Here is a 19,101-nt window from a genome sequence, read left to right as displayed (position 1 = left end):
CGCAGGTAAAGAGGACAGTGATGAAGGCTTTCCTTTATTAGACAGTGCATTGAGTATAGGAGTTGGGAGCTCATTTTGCGGCTGTACAGGACATTGGTTAGGACACTTTTGGAATATTGTGTGCAATTCTGGTCTCCCTGCTGTAGGAAAAATATTCTAAAACTTGAAAGGATTCAGAAAAGATTTACAAAGATGTTGCCGAGGTTTGAACTATAGGGAGAGGCTGAATAGGCTGAGGCTATTTTCCCTGGAGCGTCGGAGGCTGAGTGGTGACGTTATAGAGGTTTGTAAAACCATGATGAGCATGGATAGGATAAACAGATAAGGTCATTTGCCTGGGGTGGGGGGATTCCAGAACTAGAGGGCATAGGTTTAAGGTGAGAGGGGAAAGATTGAAAAAAGACGTGAGGGGCAATTGGCGGTATGTATACGGAATGAGCTGCCAGAGGAAGTGGTGGAACTGGCACAATTGCAACATTTCAAAGGCATCTGGATGGGTTTATAATAGAAAGGGTTTCGAGGGATGTGGGCCAAATACTGGTAAATGGGACTAGATTTATCTAGGATATCTAGTTGGCATGGACGATTTGGACTGAAGGGTCTGTATGTCACTATGACTCTGACTATATGGTATGGTTTACATTGGGGAAGTTTGAAAACATTGCCATCTCTCAGTTAGAGGTGATGCAGTTGAAGGATTCCAACCTCTATTTATGTGTTGATGTGATGTGGGCATCACTCATGAGGCACTGCAATCGTTGAGGTGTAACTTGCCAGTGGTTGAACACAGCAGTGAGAGAGGAGGCAGCAAGAGGATGTATTGAAGCCCAGGATCAGGTCTAGTGACCCTTCTTCAGAACTAAGGAACCTGTTCTCAAGGAAGGTCACTGGACTCAAAACGTTATTTCTGCTTTCTCTCCACAGATACTGCCAGACCTGCTGAGGTTTTTGTTTTCAGCAATTCCTGTTTTTGTTTCTGATTTCCAGCATCTGCAGCCCTTTTGGTTTTTTTTTAAACTCAATATAAGCTCTTGCTGCTTCTTCTCTCCCTGCTGTACTGAAGGTGAAGTGCTAGACCCCTGATCCTGGGCTATAGTACAGTATATCCTCTTGTTGCCTTCTCTCTCACTGTTGTATTGAATGATCTCCAGGTTGCTCTCCAAGTCGCAGGAAGGCACTGGAGGAACTCAGCAAGCCAGGCAGCATCAGGAGATGGAGAAGGAGACGTTTCGGGCGTAGCCCTTCTTCAGGACTGGAGGTGGGGGTGGGAGTGCAGATAAAAGTTGGGTGGGGACGGTTATGGGTGAGGAAAAGGTCAGAATGATAAGAAAGTGATCACACATTTTAACTCGGAAATGTACTGCCATTCCTTCACTGTCGCCCCATCAAAGCTCCTAGACCTTGCTAAAGCACTGTGGGTGTCCTTACACCTTAAGGAATGCAGTGGCCACGTCAGTGATGTCCAAGTTTCATCAGCACACAAATACAGTTCGGAATCCTCCAGCTATACCAACTCAAACTGAGAGGTGGGAATGTTTGAAAACTTTCCCAACGCAAACAATTCCTGTGAGTCAGCCGAAAGGAACTTCCATGTGTATCTTCCGACAACACTTCAGCAATGATGATCTTCGAATCGAAGGGTCTGGAGTAGAAAGTGAGCTTGGTCTGTGTGTTCAAGTGTTCAGAACAGCATCAGAACCTTCAAGTCAGTGCTACCACCACAGTCAGAGCTCAATATTAAATTAGTGACTTAGGAAAACTTCCAGGCACGCTTGAATGGTGGGAGAAAGCAAATATTTTAACATGTGCACACTAAAAACGAAACGTTATTTTGCCAACAAATGTTCTCAAATTTCTGCAGAAAACGTGAAGCTTTGGAGCCAATAATGAACTCCCGTACGTTTTACGTTTGTTAGTAAGTATGACCTAAAGTGAAAAAATGCTCCGCCTACCGCTTATATGCAGCGGAGACTTCAGGGTTCAACTTCATTTAATCTCGGTGGAGCAGCAGCACGCTAGACTAACGCTCGCTTACTATGGGCTGTCCCTGTGCTCTGCTCCTGTGTCTCTGGCTGCTGACCGTCTTCTGCATCACACGCACTTCTTCCTTCGATCTCACGATTCTTCACACTAATGATGTACACGGCAGAGTGGAGGAGACCAGCGAGGATTCGAGCATGTGTGCTTCCAACTGCTACGCAGGCGTGGCCAGGAGATTGACAGCAATCCGCCAAATCAAGGAGAAGGAGAAGAATGTCCTGCTGCTGGATGCAGGGGATCAGTACCAGGGAACCATATGGTTCAATTATTACAAGGGTGCCGAGGCAGCCCACTTCATGAACGAGCTGGGATACAATGCAATGGTAAGAACGTACTACTGTGCTGGCTATACCGGCTAAAACCATTGTAAAAGTGTACCTTCTCCATGTACAGAGTAGTTTTGCAATCAAATATTAAGCAAACTTTTGTTTTTCATTTCCTTTCCAGAGATACAAAAAAAAATGCATTTATGTTCTATTTAACAATCTCAAAGCATCCCAAAGGACTTTACAGTCGACGATGTATTTTTAAAGTGTACTTAAGCAGGATACAAAGCATTCAGGGTGCACGCAGCAAACTCCCACAAATAGCAACTGGTAATACGGTTCTGAACGTTGGTGGAGTCATGAATGTTGACTAGAAGTCCACGGAGACCTTTCCTGTTCTTCTTTAAAGACTGACATTTTGCTGCTGGTCGGATGCTGCCTGAATTGCTGTACTCTTCCGGCACCACTGATCCAGAATATACTATTTTCTGCCCGCTTACAAAGTAGGGATGGGGCCTTGGTTTAATGTCCTGTCCAAAAGATAGAAACTCCAGCAGTGTAACAACCCCACTGGGGTGTCAGGGATAAATTGTATGCTGTTACACTCATAGAGATGTACGGCACAAAAACAGACCTTTCTGTCCAACTCGGCCATGCCGATCAGATAACCTAATCTAGTGCCATTTGCCAGCACTTGGCCCATATCCCCCTAAACCCTACCTATTCGTGTATCCATCTTTGTGCATTTTAAATGTTGTAATTTTACCAGCCTCCACCACTTCCTCTGGCAGCTTATCATACACACATCACCCTCTGAGTGAAAAAAAACTGTCCCTTAAGTCCCTTTTAAATGTTTCCCCTCTCACCCTAAACCTATGCCCTCTATTCTGGACTCTCTCATCCCAAGGAAAAGACTTTGTCTAATTACCCTATCCATGTCTCCCATGATTTTATAAACCTCTATAAGGTCACCCCTCAGCCTCTGACACTCCAGGGAAACTCATCCCAGCCTATTCAGCCTCTCCCTGTAGCTCAAACCCTCCAAGCCTGGTAACATCCTTGTAAATCTTTAGGGCTTATGCCCGAAACGTCGATTCTCCTGTTCCTTGGATGCTGCCTGCCCTGCTGCGCTTTTCCAGCAACACATTTTCAGCTCTGATCTCCAGCATCTGCAGCCCTCACTTTCTCCCTGTACAGCTGCAACATGACCTCCTAACTCCTATATCCAGTGCTCTGTCCAATAAAGGAAGGCATGCCAAATGCCTTCTTCACTATCCTATCTACCTGTGATTCCATTTTCAAGGAGCTATGAACCTGCACTCTTCTGGATCCATGGTTAACATTTAATTGGCTAAACTGTGCAGCGCATTGACAACCATCAGAGTTCAGTCTGCATGCCTGCAGTCTTCTAATGATATTAGTGCAAATCCATAAGCCCCTACAAATACAGAGCTTGTGGTAAATGCTTAGTGGGAGAAGCCCTTTCAACCAACTGTTACAAAATCTCCACTGCCCATTACAGACCCATTAAAATGTTAGAAACTGTGAGGAATGTATTGAAGTGCAGATAGGAGTGGAAAACTTTACATACAATATCATGCATCTGTAAGACGGAAAGGAGTACGCTGATTTTTAAGGAGTGATATGTGGCTAATAACTGACTTATATATGGATGTCCAAAAGGCATCTGATAAAGTTCCTCATTAAAGACTATTAGCTTAATGAAGCTCATAAAATTACTGACGTGGTTAGGACATTGGCTATGTCAGAAGACAGCAAAGATAATGTACAGGTATCTAAATTAGAAGGATGTGTCCAATGGTGTGCTGCAAGGATCAATGTAGGGGCTTCAAATATTTGTCATATTTATTTAAGGCTTAGCTGATGGGATAGAAAATCATAATTTCATATTTGTCGATGACATGAAGATCGGTGGCAATGTAGCAACATAAATGGAAGCACAGCATTTTAAAAGGGGTGGTCACCTAAAATTTATGGGGGGGGGGGGGGGTTTGGATAGAGGTGTTCTCCCAATCTTTGAGCATAATCCCAGCAGAAGATGAGTAAAACATCCCACAAGAAGCCATGATTTACACGAATCAACCAAAGTAATGAAAGAGGTTGGGTAGAACCCCTCAGAAACTCTCCCTGTTGGTTTCTTCATTACCTTTTTGGGCAGTTGTGCCAGAACCATCCCTTCCTTCCCCTGTTAGTAAAAATCTGACATAATATTTGTACAAATGTCCCATAACCTTCCTTATGTGTTTTATAACATATGCAGATGATACATTGTATTATACTATTTGTACGTAACATTTTTGATTTTAGTGCATGCCATACGTTTGAGTACCTATCACAGCTCAAAATATCACACTCATGACAAACTGACTTTGATAAAATGCGAATGAATCACAATTCAATTGTCTGAATTCACGAGTCCCTTTGATAAGAGTGTTGCTGAATCAAGTTCTCAGAAAGATTTTGTAAGAGTACATTAAGTATTATAGGTCATAGAATTACAGAATAAGGGAGAATGATTTGGGGAGAGGGGAAGTGATGGCCTAGTGGGTCATTGGATTATTAATCAAGAGACCCAGATGATGTCCTGGAGATTTGGATTTGAATGTTGCTATCGCAGATGGTGGAATTTGAATTTAATAAACTTTCTGGAATGTTCAACCTAGAAAAGTGGGAAGTGATTCATTTTGGAAAATCGAATTTGAAAACAGAATACAGGGTTAAAGGCAGGATTCTTGACAGTGTAGAGGAACAAAGGGATCTTGGGGTCCAGTTCCATAGATCCCTCAAAGTTGCCACCCAAGTTAATAGGGTTGTTAAGAAGGCGCATGGTGTGTTCGTTTTTATTAGCAGGACATTGGATTTAAGAGCCACAAGCTTATGCTGCAGCTGTATAAAACCCTGGTTCGACCACACTTGGAATATTGTGGTCAGTTCTGTTTGCCTCATTATATGGATGGTGCAGAGGAGCTTTACCAAGATGCTGCCTGGACTGGAGGGCATGTCTTATGAAGAAAGGTTCAGGGAGGTAGGGCTTTTCTCATTGGAAAGAAGAAGGATGAGAGGTGACTTGATAGAGGTGTACAAGATGATGAGGCAGAACTACCAGGGCAGAAATGGCTAACACAAGGGAGCATAATTTTAAGGTGATTGGATGAAGATTTAGGGGAGATGTCAGAGATCGTTTTTTTTACACAGAGTGCATGGAATGCACTGCCAGCGGTAGAGTCAGATACATTAGGGACATTTAAGCGACACTTGGATAGGCACATGGATGGTAGTAAAATGATGGGTATGCAGTTTAGTTTGACCTTAGGGTAGGATAAAAGGTCGGAACAACATTGAGGGCCAAAGGGCCTCTACTATGCTGTACTATTCTATGTTTTATGATGATCATGAAACCATTATCAATTATCGATAAAACCCAAATATCTGAATCACTAATGTTCTTTAGGGAAGGAAATTGCCGCCCTTACCTGGTCTGGCCTTCATATGACTCCAGACTCACAGCAATGGGAATGTGGCAAAATGGTGACTCAGTGGTCAGCATTGCTGTCTCACAGAGCAAGGGATGCAGGTTTGTTTCCACACTCAGGTGACTGTCTGTGTGGAGTTTGCACATTTTCCCTGTGTCTGTGTGGGTTTCTTCCAGGTGTTCCACTTTCTTCCCAAAGTCTAGAGATGTGCAGGTTAGGTGAATTGGCTATGCTAAATTGTCCGTAGTGCCCAGGGATGCACAGGCAAGGTGGGTTAGCCATGGGAAATGCATGGTTACAGGGGTAGGGGGTGGGAAGCTCTTTAGAGGGTTGGTGTGAACACAATGGGCTGAATGGCCTCATTCCACAATTTAGGGATTATATGGCTTTTAACTGCCATGTAGACAATTAGAAATGGGCAATAAATATTGGCCTAGCCAGTGACACCCACATGCTGTGACTGAATGTTTTAGAAAATGGGTTCATGTGAATGCGTCGGCACTCTGAGCTTTTTAATTCTGCCTTTTCCCCATAACGCTGCGCATTGTTTCCACGTTGGCTAAATATTTATCCAGCATCCTTGTGAATTCCTTAAGTGAACCATCACGTGTCCAAACAGTGCATTCCAGATCCTAACTACAGAATTGTGATTTTTTTTCTCATCTTGCATTTGCTTCTTTTGAAAAATTTTATGTCTGAGCTTTCTGGTTCTCAATCTTTTTACAAGTGGAAATAGCTCCTTCCTATCTATTCTATCCAGATCCCTCATGATATTGAAATCTTTGATCTTATCTTCTCTTCACCTACTCCTCACCAAAGAAAACAGTCTCAACTTCTCTAGTTTTCCTTCATAATTCAAGCTCCATCCCTGGAACCATTCATATAAACCATTGCAGCACATCCTTCCTATTGTGCGGCATCCAGAACTGTACACAATATTTCAACTAAGGTCTAACTAGAGCATCATACCCAGTTCATCAATACCCCTCTGCTCTTATGCACCCTTTAGAATAATACCCTTTGTTTAATACTGGCTGTCCCTGACTGTTGTGTCAAAATGTATCACCTCACACTTCTCCGCATTGAACTTCACTTGTCACCCAATCTTGCACTCCACAAACTTGTCAACATCGCTTTGAAGTCTCACTATCCTCCTCACAATTTACAATTCAGGCAAATTTTGTGTTGTCTACAAACCTTGAAATTGTCTCCTGTGCACCAAGATGTAGACCATTTATTGGTATATGTAGAAGTGCACGGATCTCAATACTAACCCCTGGGCCATTCCACGTCAAACATTTTAGCCTGAAAGATATCCTTTAACTATTACTTTCTGTTTCTTATCCCTCACCCAGTATTTTATCCAACTTGCTCAAGTTTCTTTTTATCACTGACCTCACTGGCCTGAATTTATAAGCTAATTTGCTAAATCAAATTTTAAAATTAGAAAAAGCCTACATTGACTCTGGAAGCAATGACCAACGAATTTGCAAATCTTCCTTTTGTTGTTCACAGCATCCAATAATGGTCACATTATTATTAATTTCACATGTGATCTACTTAACTAAGTTGCCAAACCATTTAGAAAATAAGAATATGGCATGAATACAGTTATCAGTGCACTCAAAATAGTGTGTAGCAGAATTTTAACCATGCTTACTTCCCTGCAATATTAATAAAGTTCAAGATTAAGTGAGTTGAACCCTTATCATTGGGTCATATGGAATTCTCCTCTCTTGTGTTATGATAAATATAAATGATTGATTGGTTTGTTGCATTCACTTTTCTAAGTCATAACTATAATCACTAATAAACAAGATGCAAAGATTAATTTCCACTGGAGTTTGACCCAGTACCTTTCGGTCTGGGCAATAATTGTCAACCTGAAAAAGTGATTTACAAAGCAGTTATTGGCAAATATTCACACTCTGTGTGTCAGTAATAGGCTGTCAGTATTCTTAACATACAGCTTGTTTGATGCATGCTATAGTATTGAGCAAAAGTAGACTTGCATCAATATAGCACTTTACACAGCCACTAACATTACCAAATATGTTGCTGCCAACTTTTTAAAATTCAGCCACTGCTGTAAGTCCCAAGGCAGCCTGTTTATATGATGTTCACAGAAGCAGCAATTTGATAATCATAAGATCACGGAATCCCTACAGTGCAGAAAGAGGCCATTCAGCCCATATTGACACTGAAAAGAGCATTCACCGACCCAATCCCCCACAACCCCACATTTATTATGACTAATCCACCTAGCTTAACACATCCCTGAACACTGTAGACAATCCACCTAATCTGCTTATATTTTGACTGTGAGAGGAAACCCATGCCGACACAGGATGAACATGCAATTCCAGAGAGCTGCCTAAGGCGGAATCAAACCCAGGTCCTTGGCGCTGTGAGGCAGCAGTACTAACCACTGAGCCACAGTGCCACCCAATGATAAGATTTGTTTTGTGATGTTAATTGAGGAATAACTATTAGTCAGAACATAAGTGATAACTCATCTGCTGTTCTTCAAAAGTGCTGTGGGATTTTTCATTTCCATTTGAGCGAGCAGATATAGACTCAATTCATTATCACATCTGATAGAGGACACACCTAACAGTGCAGCATTCCCTTAGTACCTTGTACTACATTTGGGTGTCAACACTAATCTTTGTGCTCCAGTTCTGGGGTGGAACTTGAACTCAAATCTACAGGCTAGAGATTAGAGGGACACCAAGTGAGCTACAGCTGAACAGGATGATATATCACAATAAGGAAAAACAAAACATTTGATGGTTGTTAATGAAAAATGAAAGACAGGGAAAGTTCTACACACTATGATACTGTGTGCTACAATTTCTCACCCAAAATGAAGTGATCGCTAAGGGAAGATATAAAATTAGATTACAATTAATCCTGTGAAGGATAGCTAAGCGACAGTGCAACTCGTAGAGAACTTTCCGTGAAAAGTACATTTAAGATCTTAACTTAAGAGGATAGCTCATCTTGTCCTGTATCCTTCACAAGCCTGTCCAAACCAAAAAAGAAGTAAGAATATAGGAGGATGGTGGACTCTGCAATTAGATTCCAGTAACATTTAAAAGGATAAATCCAGTAAAGATCTATCATAGATTAGTTGTCAAATACAGAAAATAATGTTTTACAAATGAGAAGTACTTCTTGCTACAAATTAATTTGAGAGATACATGAATAAAGGAAGCCTAAGATAAAGTCAGAGAAGGAGTCGGTTTCAAATCATTGAGTTTATTATCAATTCACTATTAACAATACAGAATGCCTGTCAAACTCATTTAAATTGTTCAAGTAATTTAATGACTTTTGCGCTATTAAAATAAATGACTACTTATAACTGAGGGGAAAGTTTTAAATGATTGTTCTGTGGGCAAGATGGGAGTGATGGAATGAGCAAATATATTAAATGCAGAATAGTTATTATGAATGGAGGACCAAAGTCACTGGCTTTAGAAACACCTGTGCATTATTCTATGGAACACCATATGGACAGTACAGAGGGAACAGAAGTAAATTTGGACTTTTTTTTGTTTTTAAGTCATGGGAATCACTGGTTGAGACAGTATTTATTGTCCATCACCAGTTTTCTTCCAGAATTTGGTGGCAAGTCTTTGGAATTTTGAAATAAAAATAAAAGTTGCTGGAAAATCTCAACAGATCTGTTAGCATCTGTGTGGAGAGAAACTAAGTTAATATTTTGTTTCACTGTGACTCTTGTTTGGAACTTAATTCAGAGCATTCTTCGCAATCTTTAGTTGGAGGAAATTATAGCTGATCCAAGTATGAATGTCAAACAAACAGTCAGGCAACACAGAGTTAATGGAGGCAGTGATAGAGGTGTGGTCAACATATTTGGTAGCTTATGTATTTAAATTCTGGAACCAAAATCAATCAGAAAGTATATAATGAACCTAAGTTGGGTCACTGGGTGACACTGGAATAGGAGCAGCAGGAAAAGCCATTTCTACACTTATTCTGATGGCGATTGAAACAATTTTCAGAGAAACCAAGCAATAAAATTGCAACACAGCTGGAGTATGGAAGCTAGATGTTGAGCAGGATGATTTGGTCAGTCATAGCTAAGGTGACAGAGGGGTCGGGAAAAGATAACACACCATGATTCCAGTCAGAGTATCTCATTTGTGACTTGTATGAGGTCCATTTGATTTACAAGGATGTTGCCAGGGTTGGAGGATTTGAGCTATGGGGAGAGGCTGAACAGGCTGGGGCTGTTTTCCCTGGAGTGTTGGAGGCTGAGGGGTGACCTTATAGAAGTTTACAAAATTATGAGGGGCATGGATAGGGTAAATAGGCAAAGTCTTTTCCCTGGGGTCAGGGAGTCCAGAACTAGAGGGCATAGGTTTAGAGTGAGAGGGGAAAGATATAAAAGAGACCTTCAGGGCAACTTTTTTCACACAGAGGGTGGTACGTGTATGGAATGAACTTGGTGGAGGCTGGTACAATTGCAACATTTAAGAGGCATTTAGATGGGTATATGAATAGGAAGGGTATGGAGGGTGCTGGCCGGGTGCTGGCAGGTGAGACTAGATTGGGTTGGGCTATCTGGTCGGCATGGACGGGTTGGACCAAAGGGTCTGTTTCCATGCTGTACATCTCTATGACTCTATGACTCTATTTCAATGCAGTTACAGGTGCAGTGACCTGATACAAAGATGAGCATAGATATAGAAATTGATAGCACGTTCAGAGACCTTGGAAAGAAAAGGGTAGTTCGCAAATAAGTTGGATATTTGGTTTCAGAGTAATCCTGCATTAATGAGATGTTGTGCAAAAAGTGAAGCCCAACAGTGAAGAAAGACTGTAATATACAAGTTGTGGCTTAATATTTGTATACTGACAAGCTTTTTTATTTTTCAGCATTTTATACAGTTTTAATCTGTTAAATAGCGTTTGAGGTTGAAGAGTTTTGAGTTTTTTGGAGTGTGATTTTGTGTTGCTGAAGGAGACATGTCAGCTCAAGGACTACAGTGAAGACAGTCGTAATTTGCACTGATCTCCTTTCATAAATTCAGGACATGACAAAAGCACTTTGGATCAATGCAAACATTTGGAAATGTCATTTTTAGTTTATTTGTTCTTGTATCAATTGTGCGCATTACTAACTAAACCAACATTTTTTGTCCAGTCCTAATTGCACTTGAGAAGTGATGCCATCGAGTCATGGCATATGACAGTAGAGAAAGAGACCCTTTGTTGCATCATGTCTGCACCTGTCACTGATCACCTATCTAATTCCCAGCACTTGGCCCACAGCCTTGGAAGCCATGGCATTTCAAACATTCACCTATGTACTTCTTAACTGTAAGCTGAGTTCAGATACCCATCACCCACCATTGTGATGAATAAAATTCTTCTTAAATCCCCACTGAACTAATAGTCCCTTATCTTAAATCTATGCCCCTAAAAAATTATAGACCTCAGTAATGTCCTCCAATGAAGAGAAAGTGAGGACTGCAGATGCTGGAGATCAGAGATAAAACTATAGCGCTGGAAAAGCAAAGCAGGTCAGGCAGTATCCAAGGAGCAGGAGAGTCATCAGGAATTCCTGATGAAGAGCTTATGCGCGAAACGTGGACTCTCCTGCTCCTCGGATGCTCACTGACCTGCTTTGCTTTTCAGCACCACACTTTTGACTCAGTAAGGTCCCCCCTCAGTCTTCTCTGGTCGAAGGAAAATAACCTCGGCCTCTGTTGTCTCTCTTCATAACTAAAACACTCCAGCTCAGGCAACATTCTGGTGAATCTCCTCTACATCTTCTCCTATCTAATCATATTCTTCCTACACAGTGGTAATCAAAACAGCACACACTACTCCAGTTGTAGCCTAGCCAATGTCTCACATACAGTTCTATCAAAACCTCCCTGTTCTTGTATTCAATGCCTCAACTAATAAAAATAATTACCCCATATCCCTAATGCCTTCTTAATCACATTATCTACCTGTCCTGCTGCCTTCGAGGTCTCATGGATATTCACAGCTAGGTTCAACTGATCGTCTGTACTTTCAAGGTTCTACCATTCTATGTATACTCCTTTGCTTTGTTAGTCCTCCCAAAATGTATCATTTCACACTTACACGATTAAGTGCTATTTGCCACCATTTGCCACCATTCAACCCATCTGACTTATCGTCCTAAAGTTGAAAGCATCCCTCCTCAATACTTATTATACCAGTACTTTTTTTGTGTCTTGTATGAACTTACTGATTAAAAACTGCAGGACTGAGCTCCCCTTTCCGTAACTTAAGTTATCTTAATAAAACAAAATTTTAAGCCAATTGAAATAATTTTCTAAATTATTTAGGTTTCCTATACTATTTACTTCATGCCTCCCTTGACAAGTCAGCTGCTCCATCCATGCCCACAAATTCCCTCTTTCCCTATGCTAGTTAGAATTCATGCTTTTCAAAAAAACAATCACTAGGATTGAAACACGGTCCCAAAAAGTGCTTCTGACCCCTCCAGGCTGTTATTTCAATGTACGATTTAAGTGCAGTGGCGCAGTTGAATCTGTGTCTGGATCCCATGAGAATCTATGGATTGGGGAGATGGGGGGAGGTGGTGATGTAAAGGCTGTCAATCTGTGCTTCTCTTTATTAATTGCTCAGCAAGACTACTGCCACTAGATTGAGTCAGGTCTTCCTGGAAGGTGAGCAGCTTCTTGAACCACTGCTGTCAAAATGGGGTGGTGCTAGGTTCATCTACTGTACTGTTAGGAAGAGAATTCCAGCACTTTGATAGAAACAGCAAAGGAATGGCTGCTATATATTTCCAGTCAGGATAAAATGTGGCTATGAGGAGGTTGGTGTTCCCAGGTATCTGCTGCCATTGTTCTTCTAGCTGTTAGATGTTGTAGGTTTGGGAAGGGCTGTCAAATGAACCTGAATGAATTTCTGTAGTGGACCTTCTAAATGTTACACATTGCTGTCACTGTGCATTGGTAGTGGAGGGAGTGAACGGTGAAGGTAGTATGTTGGATGCCAATCAAGTGGGCAACTTTATCCACAATGGTGTCAAGCTTCTTGAGTGTTGAAGCCCCCTCTCCTCTCCTTGACAAGAGAGTATTCCACTTTGCTCTTGACTTGTACCTTGTAAACAACTTTAGGAAATCAGAGGCTGCAGAAATTCCTAACCTCTAACCTGCATTTATAGCTACAGTGTTTGTATGACTGGTCCAGTTCAGTTTCTTATCAATGGTAACCTCAGGATGTTGATAGTGGCTGTATATTTAAGCAGTAGTGATCCTCTAAAGTGGCCAAAATAGGCTTTGAGTTGACACATAAGTTTTGCACTCATTTTGTGCATGATACATTTTGATAAAAGAGTTGAAAAAACGCAGAATTGTTACCCAAAGTTTACAAAGCAGCTGATTGCTTCTTGAAGTACCTATCACTACCCATTATAGAAACACAACAGTAGAACACCAGGTTATAATCCAACAGGCTTAATTGGAAGCACTAGCTTTCAGAGCGCTGCTCCTTCATCAGGTGATATGAAGTGCACGATTGTAAGACACAGACTTTATAGCAAAAGTTTACAGTGTAATGTAACTGAAACTATACATTGAAAAAAGTCTTGAATGTTGTCTGTTGTTTCCACTTGCGTTGTCAAGCCTTTTCTTTGTGGACTGCAGTTGCTATTTGAGAATTTGTTTTGCCTGATGCAAGTTCAGCTGAGTTTTGTTCCTTAAGAGCTTTTAGCTTGTTTGAAAGCCTCTGGTTTTATTTCCTGGATGTTTCTGATTTTGTGAAGGTTTCAGCCTACTGGTGGTGCTATGTATATTTTTCTTCCTAACATGATGTAATAATTTTCCAACCACTTCAACTTCCTTTTAGCTTTTGTTTTCTTGGAAACCCGGGCCTCTTTCATTTGCAGCTTCAATGGTTGTTTGGTTTCTTCTATGTCTCGGTTTGAGTTCTTTTACTAGAGTTTATTTTCTGAAAGGGCTGTCTCCTGAGTGATTTTCAATTACTTGTGTATGCTGTGCATCTGTACCTGTTTTAGCAGGATTGTCATTTTCTCCAGTAGCACTTTGAGATTAGGGAAAGTGATGGTGCAGTTGTATTGTCACTCAACCAACAATCCAGAGACCCAGGCTATGTTCTGGGGACCTGTATTTGAATACCATCACGATGATTTTATTATGATTAAATGGTGAAATTTGAATCCAGTAAGTGTCTGGGATTAAAAGTCTGATGATAATCATGAAGCCATTGCCATTTAAACAAAAGCATCTGGTTTATTAATGCCCTTTCGGGAAGGAAAGTTGCTGTCCTTACCTGTCTGGTTGTCTCTTAACCACCTTCTGAAATGGCCTAGCAAACTATTCAGTTGTAACAATTGCTAAGAAGTCTGAGAAAAGAAATGCTACTGCACAAAGCACTTGGCATCGACCTAGGCACTGGGAAATGCTAATGGAAAAAACAGCCATGTGGACCTGCAAAGACGTCCTGACTAACACCAGGGGCTAGTGCCAGAATTTGGAGAGCTGTCACACAGCCTAGTCAATCAACAGCCTAACATGATCATGGCTTACAGGCAATATTGAAAACACCACCATCACCATCCCTGAATTTGTCCTTCCTACCGGCTGAACAGGTCCAGCAGAGATGGCACACATGGTATATAATCGAGAGGGAATTGCCATGGGAATCCTCAGCATTGTTTCTAAATAGTGTCATGGTATCAGGTCAAATATTTGCAAGGAAACCTCCTGCGATTTATCACATATTGTCCTCCCTGAGCTGATGAATTAGTAGTCATCCATGTTGAACAATACTTGGAGGAAGCATAGAAGGTGACAAGTATGCAGAATGTACTCTGTGTGGAAGATTTCAGTGTCCACCACCAGGAATGGCTCAGCAATAGCACTACTGATGGTGCTGGTCAAGCCCCAAAGAACATAGCTGCTAGACTGGGTCGGTCGCAGGTGGTGAGGAGAAAACATAGCAGAGATCATCCTCACCAATCCACTTTGCTGCAGATACATCAGTCCATGACAATGTCCCTAAGAGTGACCACCACACAGTCCTTGGGTTGTGTGGCTTCCATCATGCTAAATGGGGCAGACTTCAAACTGATCCAGAAATTCAATACATGGTGCTGTGGGCCTTCAGCAGCAATTGAAGCATACTCCAATGCAATCAGCAACTTCATGGCCCTACTCAACCATTACCATCAACCATTATCTTCGATTATTAACTTCAAGCCAAGGGATCAAACCAGGCTCAGTGAAGAGTACAAGAGGTCATGCCAGAGCAGCACCATGCATATCTAAAAGCTACAAAGCAGGACTATTTGCATGCTATACAATGTAAATAGCAAATGATAGATAGAGTTAAGTGATCCTGCAACCAGAGGATCAGAGCTAAGCTCTACACTCCTACTACATCTAATCATGACTGATGCTGGACTCTGGACTATTAAACAGCTCACTGGAGAAGAAAGTTCCAAAAATATCCCCATCTCAGTGACTTTGTGGGGGCAGCACATCAGTACATAAAATAAAGCAACATTCATCAGCCAGAAGTGTTGACTGGATGACCCATCTCAGCTTCCTCCAGAGGTCCCAGCATCACCATTGCCAGTCTTTAGCTAATTTCATCCATTTCACGTGATATCATGAGACAGTTAGAGGTACTGGATACTGCAAAGTAATTGGGCCTTGAAAGAGTGATTTTTAACACTTTAATCCCTCTTCCAGACCAGACGAGACTTGTTTCTTAGTTCCAAGCTTTATTCATATATGCATGGGAGGTGTACCCATCAAACATAGTTCACAATTCGAACTTTATCACAAAACCCATGATTTTATATTATTTTTCTGGATAGTAAGTTTCCAATCAAAAGATTATGCATTTACTCACCAGTATCTCTATCCAACAGTATTCACAAAATTTATATTCCAAGTATTTACACATGGCTATACTATCCAATAATAATTAAACTAGAACACATGATTAAAATATCCAACCATATCATAACACGTTCTCATTTTCTAACTCTAAGAACGTACTTGTGATTATCAGAAATTCTTTGAGGCCCTGACAATTCTGGCAATAGTAGAGTCAACCCGACCATGCCGACCAGGTTTCTCAAATTAAACTAGTACCATTTGCCTGCATTTGGCTCATATCCCTCTAAACCTTTCCTATTCATGAACGTATCAAATATCTTTTAAATATTGTAACTGTACTTGCACCACTTTCTCTGGCAGCTCATTCCATATACTCACCACCCTCTATGTGAAAAAGCTGCCCCTCAGGTCCATTTTAAATCTTTCTCCTTTCACTTTAAAAACAAGTGGCCTAGTTTTGAACAGCCCTACAAGTCAGTGAAAAGACCTTTGCTAATTACTTTATCTACGCTCCTCATGATTTTGTAGACCTGTACGGTCACCTGTCAACCTCCTACAATCCAGGGAAAAGGTCCCAGCCTTTCCAGCCTCTACTATAACTCAAACACTCCATTCCAAACATCCTGGTAAATCTTTTCTGAACTCTCTCCAATTAAATAATATCCTTCCTCTAGCAGGATGATCAGAACAGTACACAGTACTACAAAAGTGGCCTTACCAACAGCCTGTGTAACCTCAACATGATGTTCCAATTCCTGTACTCAATGGTCTGAGCAATGAAGACAAGCATGTTAAATGCCTTCTTAACCAGCCTCTCTACCTATGACACAACTTTCAAAGAACTATGTACCTGAACCGCTAGGTCTGTCTGTTCAACAGTACTACCTACGGCCTTACTATTAACTGTATAAGTTCTGCCCTTGTCTATTTTACCAAATGCAATACCTTGCATTTATCCAAATTTAACTCGAGCTGCCACTCCTCAGTCTATCCAATTGATCAAGATCCCTTTTGTAATCTTAGATAATCTTCTTCACTGCCACAATACCACCAATTTTGATGTCATCCACAAAATTACTAATTATGCCTCCTAAATTCTCATTCCAAATCATTTTATATAAATAGCAAATAACAGTGGAATTAGTACTGATCCCTGTGGAACATTGCTGGTCACAGACCAAAGCCAACCCTCACAATCACCCTCTGTCTCTTACCAAAAAGCCACAAAGTTATGCAGCATGGAAATAGTCCCTTCGGTCCAACTAGTCCATGCCATCCATGTTTCCAAACTAAACTAGTCCTACCTGCCTGCATTAGGTCCATATTCCTCCAAATCTGTCCTGTTCATGCAGTTATCCAAATGCCTTTTCAATGTTATGTTACATAATTCTTTGAAATTTGCATCACAGGTGGTTAAGAAGGAGTTTATTTTGCTTATCTTCATTGCTCAGACCTCTGAATATAGGTATTGGGACATCATGTTGAGTTTGTGCAGGACGTAAGTGAGGCCTCTTCTGGAGTACTGTTTGCTGTTCTGGTTGCCCTGTTAAAGGAAGGATATTATTACACTGGAGAGGATTCAAACGATTTACCAGGAATGGAGGGTTTGACTTATAAAAGTAGACGGATAGACTAGGACATTTTTCATTGGAGTGTAGGTGGTTGAGGGGTGACCTTATAAGGGACATAGAAAATGTCAAAAGCAAAAGTCTTTTTCCTAAGATGGAGGAGTTCAAAATTAGGGGACAAATTTTTAATGTGAGAAGAGAAAGATTTAAAAAAAAACACGAGGGTCCGTGTATGGAATGAGTTTCCAGAGGAAGTCATGGATTCAGATATATTTAGTATTCAGTTGGCAAGCTCTCCCTGACTCCCATGTGATCTAACTTTACTACGTAGTCTACTGGGTGAAATTGTGCCTCAGTGATTAGCACTGCTGCCTCACAGCACCAGGAACCTGGTTCAACTCCACCCTTGGGCAGCTGTCTGTGTGAAGTTTGCAGATTCTCCCTGTGTCTGTGTTTCCTTCCACAGTCCAAAGATGTGCAGGTTAAGTGGAAATGCTAAATTGCCCATAGCATTCTGGTAGTGTGCTGGCGAGGTGGATTGGCCATGGCAAATGCAGGGTTATATGGATAAGGTAGGGGATGAGTTTGGGTGGGATCATCTTTGGAGGGACAATGTGACTTCTGCCCTCAATCAGCTTTTGAAAGGTCTTGCCTAATACCGTCAAAATTAGCCTTCTTCCAATTTAGAACTTCAACTTTTAGATCTAGTCTATCCTTTTCCATCATTATTTTTAAACTTATAGAATTATGGTCACTGGCCCCAAAGTGCTCCCCCACTGAAGTCTCAGTCACCTGCCCTGGCTTATTTCCCAACAGTAGGTCAAGTTTTGCACTTTCTCTAGTCGGTACATCCATGTATTGAATCAAAACATTTTTCCTGTATTCACTTAACAAATTCCTCTCCATCTAAACCCTTAACTGGCAGTCCCAGTCTATGTTTGGAAAGGTAAAATCCCCTACCATAACTACCCTACTATTCTTACAGATAACTGAGGTCTCCTTACAAATTTGCTTCACAATTTCCCTGTGACTATTAAGGGTCTATAATACAATCCCAGTAAGGTGATCATCCCTTTCCTATTTCTCAGTTTAACCCAAATAACTTCTCTGGATGTATTTCCAGGAATATCCTCCCTCAGTACAGCTGTAATGCTATCCCATATTAAAAATGCAACTCCCCCTCCTCTCTTGCCTCCCTTTCTATTCTTCCTGTAGCATTTGTATCCTGGAACATTAAGCTGGCAGTCCTATCCATCAGTGAGCTATGTTTCTATAATTGCTATGATATCCCAGTCCCATGTCCCTAACCATGTTCATTTGCCTACCCTGTTAGGCCTCTTGCATTGAAATAATTGCAGTTTAATTTATCAGTCCTGCCTTGTTTTCTGCTTTGTCCCTGCCTGCCGTGACTATTTAACTCACTTCTTCCATCAACTGTACCAGTCTCAGATTGATTGGCACCATATCCACAAACATTCACTGCTTCCATCATTGATGCTTAGCAGCCGCAGTGTGTATCATCTACAAGATATATTTCAGAAATTCATATTGACTCCTTAAGACAGTACCTCTCCAAGCCACTCACACTGACTTGGAAATATGACGCATTCCGTGAGTATCACTGGGTCAAGTATTGAAACTGGTTCTAACAACATTATGGGTCTACCTACTCCAAATGGACTGCAGAGATTCAAGAAGGCAGCATACCACCACTTTCTTGAAAGAACTGGAGATGGTCAATAAATGGTGGTCCAAGTAGTGATGTCCACATCTTATGAAATTTTTTTTCAAGGCACAGATTCTATAATTGCTGCTGAGTTTGATCTGT

The 19,101-nt window shown here is 41.2% G+C and overlaps 1 protein-coding gene across 1 annotated transcript in view; it reads left to right on the top strand.

Moving 5' to 3' along the window:
- The first annotated feature begins 1,990 nt into the window (after positions 1 to 1,990).
- Positions 1,991 to 19,101, top strand: part of nt5e (5'-nucleotidase, ecto (CD73)) — an 83,064-nt gene continuing 65,953 nt past the window's right edge. Inside the window, exon 1 of the mRNA XM_043696234.2 lies at positions 1,991 to 2,363. Within this exon, the coding sequence (XP_043552169.2) occupies positions 2,037 to 2,363 (327 nt within the window). The 5' untranslated portion in view covers positions 1,991 to 2,036. The remainder of the gene's footprint in view (positions 2,364 to 19,101) is intronic.

Source organism: Chiloscyllium plagiosum, unplaced genomic scaffold (assembly GCF_037043375.1).
Source record: "Chiloscyllium plagiosum isolate Xiang-an unplaced genomic scaffold, Cpla_swu_hap1 HiC_scaffold_10, whole genome shotgun sequence".
Classification (NCBI taxonomy): Eukaryota; Metazoa; Chordata; class Chondrichthyes; order Orectolobiformes; family Hemiscylliidae; genus Chiloscyllium; species Chiloscyllium plagiosum.
The sequence above is the reverse complement of the archived record's forward strand: the minus strand, read 5'-3'. Positions and strand labels throughout refer to the sequence as shown.